This window comes from Marmota marmota, unplaced genomic scaffold (genome assembly GCF_001458135.2).
Source record: "Marmota marmota marmota unplaced genomic scaffold, marMar, whole genome shotgun sequence".
Taxonomy (NCBI): domain Eukaryota; kingdom Metazoa; phylum Chordata; class Mammalia; order Rodentia; family Sciuridae; genus Marmota; species Marmota marmota.
Genome location: NW_026000020.1, coordinates 7,045,403 through 7,049,464, shown reverse-complemented (window position 1 = coordinate 7,049,464; position 4,062 = coordinate 7,045,403). Strand labels below are relative to the sequence as shown.

The 4,062-nt window shown below is 51.8% G+C and overlaps 1 protein-coding gene across 1 annotated transcript in view; it reads left to right on the top strand.

Moving 5' to 3' along the window:
- Positions 1-944: 944 nt before the first annotated feature.
- Positions 945-4,062, top strand: part of LOC107154142 (fumarylacetoacetate hydrolase domain-containing protein 2) — a 7,979-nt gene continuing 4,861 nt past the window's right edge. The window contains exons 1-2 of the mRNA XM_015499739.2: positions 945-1,102; positions 3,286-3,533. Coding sequence (XP_015355225.1) covers positions 3,292-3,533 — 242 coding nt within the window. The 5' untranslated portion in view covers positions 945-1,102; positions 3,286-3,291. The remainder of the gene's footprint in view (positions 1,103-3,285; positions 3,534-4,062) is intronic.

The following is a 4,062-nucleotide window of genomic DNA, read 5'->3' as shown; positions in this document are numbered from 1 at the left end:
TCCGAGGGTCAGTGGTGAATAGTCCTCCCAGATAAACTTTGAGACTATATTTGGCTGTCTACAGAGAGAGGTGGCCCTAGATATGGCTCAACCTCAATTCGCGTGTAGTTGCTAGTGGTCTGGCTGGCTGGTCAAAGGCTGGGAAGGCACGGGAAAGTCATCCAAGGCTGCGAGTTCTTCCTCCTAACCATCCCTTAACACTCAAAACCAAATCCCAATGGCTCGCATCCACACCACTCTAAAGCACCTTTCCTGGGAAGATTTCCGGAAGTCTGGACATTGCACCCTGATTAGAAGCTTCCAATGGCGGCCTATGCACTCAGATAAGGTTCAGGCTTTTCCATGGGACAAGTCCAGCCCTTGAGATCCATCTGGTCTTTGATTAACTTTGGAGCCTCTCGCCCGGCCTTATGACACCGCCTCTCCACTGCAATGTTCTCTGCGCTGAAGGCTAAGCCTCGCTCTCCCACTGCCTCGCCCTGCGCCCCGCACAGGGCACGTGGGTGGTAATGGCGGCCTCGGGGTCTGGAAGTCCCCGCTCTGCTCCTCATTCCCACTCGGGCCTCGGGCAAAACACTTCCGGCTTCAGGTTCCCCACGAGTAAAACACATAACCATCCCTCCCTTTCTCGTATGTCAATCAGAAGACAAAAATATCCGTCCCTCGCCGCGCTAGGACCAGGCCTCCTCCACCGCTTTGCCCATCTATCGGAACGATGGCTGGGCGGCCACGGAGCCAGCCTGGAGGAGGCCCCCGAGGCGGCCGGAAAGAGCGGGCCGGAAAGCACTGGGTCGCCCTGAGAGTGCGCGTCCCTTAAAAAGTCCGGTCTACGCGCCTCGATGCCCCGAGGTCAGAAGGTACGTTCCGGGGAAGACCGGCGCTCCAACACTGAGCTCGCCCTGCGCGATTCAGCTTCCGGAAAAAAACGGGCGCCTTCTATTGCCCGTCGCTCCGTGACGTCACCGGAGCGCGCCTGCTTTCTGAGGTCCGCTTCAGGTGTAGTGCGGGGCTGGCTTGTTGGCTGGCTCCTTCTGCCTTGGACCTCCGTGGGGCTCTAACTCCACAGCGCAGGGCGCCGGGCCGGACCGGCAGCCGCGGCCAGGTAGGTTCGGTCTGCAGCAGACCGGGAGGGTGTCTCCCGCGGAGGGCCGGTTAGACCTGTCCGCTTCCGAGCCACGGGCGGCGGGGCCGACCCTGGTGAGCGCCTAGAGCTGGGGATCCAGCAAAGTGAAGGAGCGACTTCGATTCCAGGAGAGCAGACGGTGGGGCTGGGTCCGTCTGCAAACCCGCGTCTCAGGCCGCCTAGCTTGAGCGGTTTCCACCTCCTGTTGCAGCCTCTTTGCTGAAGGACTGTTTGGCAGACTTGGCTTGAGCTCGGGCTCTGGGGCATGCCTGTTACTGCAGAAGCATCGGGGTCACCTTGGCAGGTGACTTTACCTCATTAAGACTCAATGCCCCCTTTTGTACAATCAGGCGTCATGTCCCAGGGGATTGGTGGAGGGGTGAAACAAACCTGCATGTGACTCTCATGTGGGAAGAGCAAAGTCTGGGGACCTGGGGTTATCTAGAAAAGCAGATGATTAGTCCTATCTGTGAGGCAGCAGGTCCCTGGGCACCCGTACTCATGACCGATGGCAAATAGGGCTGATAACAGGGCCTCTGGAGGATCTCCTATTGGAGGCATTGCCCTGGGAGGAGTGGAAGGGTTGTCCATAGATTATCTTGCTTGCACAACACACGATTCCAATGTCATGGATTAAGTACTAGCTCTTTCTCTTAACTGTGTGACACTTGGACATTGGACATATTCTTTAACTTCTCTAAGCCCTAGCTTTGCCGTCTGTAAAATGGAGTTAACAATGCCTACCATACACAGTTGTCAAGAGAATTAAATGAGACATTTTAAGTGGAACTTTTGATACAGTATCTGGTGTTCAGTGGAAGCCATTACTATTATTTTAGTTTGTAGACTTTCTTAGTGGATGCGTTTTGACTGGGACAGCCTTTGACAGTGGCATGGTTGGTGCTTGTGTAAGAAAACAGGGCAAGAGACACAAAGCCCCTGATTTTCTAGCTAAACTTGGAGGTCAGCACAGTGGTGACCTAAGTCTAATGAGTCTTTGGCAGGATAGATTGACTTCAGGGGGTGAGGACCAAGAGTTCAGAGCTCGAAGAGCTACCTGCACATTTTTCAGCATCAAGTACTATTTTTAAAGTAAAAGTAAAGACACCATGCAGGAGAGGGACATGGTGGTAAGGGTAGAGACCCTACCTGGATTAAGAACAAAATAAAGAGAATAGGAGGGGCTAGGAATGTAGCTCACTTGCCTACCACGTGGGAAGCCCTGGGTTCAATTTCCCACTGGGGGAAAAAAAAGAATTAGAGGATGGGATTTGTCTTTAAGTGGAGCGTGGAATTCAAACTGGTTCCTGAACCATGTTGATATTTTCTAGATGATCTGAGGGAAGGCACAGTCATCTGTTTTAAGGTTGACAGTCGCCAATGTCTCCCAAGAAGTGAGGTCAAGGCCTTGCTTCTGTCATGTGTTCCTTGAAGTCGCTGAGAGTCTTCTGTATGGCAGGCACAGAGCTCAGCTCCATGAACTCAGCAGGAAAGCCCTGCCTTTAGAGACAACAGAGCACTGCTGTAAGTCAGACGCCCCACTGACAGTAGCAACCCCAGCAGTGGAAACTAAATAATGGCTGTCTGAAGAGGCAGGGTGGGGGCTGCTCTAGAAGTCAGGGGCTTGCACTTGTGAGCACTAAGAAGCATTTCAAGTTGAAGGGCAACTGAATCAAATTAGTATTTAAGGAATCGCATGAGGCCATTGTTGGCAGTGGGGCTGCCGCTGTCAAGATTCCTAGTACCACTCAGTTCAAGGCACTTCCTATAGCAGCTGGACAAAGGTCAAGGCTGTGATCATCTTCATAGTACTAGGCCCAATAGCTGATTCTTGTTTTTTTTTTTTCAGTTTTCACCTATCTCCCAGTAAGCGGGATGGCAGGGCTGAGTTCATGGGACCTACATTGTTGCCTCAGTGCCCAAAGCATTGCCAGGCACATCCTAAACTTTCAAAAAATAGTGGTTGAAGGAACACTGGGATCTCTGGGAAAGCCTAGAGCCTGCCATGAAGGAGTCACTCCCCAATAAGTTTTCATTGCATGAAATATAGCAGGTGAAATAATATAAACAGCACTTCCCACGGAGTGTGCCAACAAGGATGGGGCCTGGGGATCCTGATGGTGGTTCTGAAATCCTGTCTCTTGATTTTTTTCCTTCTGTAGGCTCTGATGCTGGTCACTGTTAGGAGGTTACTCACAGCTCTGCTGCAGGCTCGGAAGCAGCCCTTTCAGCCCTCCAGAGACATGAGACTGGTGCAGTTCCAGGCACCCCACTTGGAGGGGCCTCACCTGGGCCTGGAGGCTGGGAATGATGGGGGGGTCATTGACCTCAACGCATTTGACCCCACACTCCCCAAGACGATGTTGCAGTTCCTGGAGCAGGGAGAGGCCACCTTGTCAGTGGCAAGAAGGTAAGACAGCCAGCAGCACCGCCCTAAAGCCACTGCCCCAGTCCCCCCTCTCCACACTCCCCCACCTGGGGAACACCAGCAGGTAGCCTTTCCCTACAGGAGCAAGGGATGGGAAGCATTTTAGACTCCTGGCTCCTTATAGGAAAGGGGACTGCAAAAAGATTTTCTCTGAGATTATTGTTTCCCAAGTTGGGGTCGGGGAGTGGGGCGTTCTGAAGCCAGAAGCTCTGTGAAATCTGGCTCAAGGATTGGTGACCCAAAAATTAAAACCACTTGAAGATGTTTTCACCTACTAAGTTGGCAAAACCAAAAATGCTTGGCAGCATGTGGTGTTGGTGATAACATTTTCCCATACTGTCACTTTCTCCACAGGGTGGAAACAGTGTCTTGCCTTGCCCCTCACTAGGGAGTTGTGTGCATCTCTGAAGTGCAGTGATATGCAGTGGCAGAGGGGACAAATAAAACTATTTGTTGTGAGGGAGGGATCTTTAAAAAAAATTAAAAATTATATATATATATATATATATAT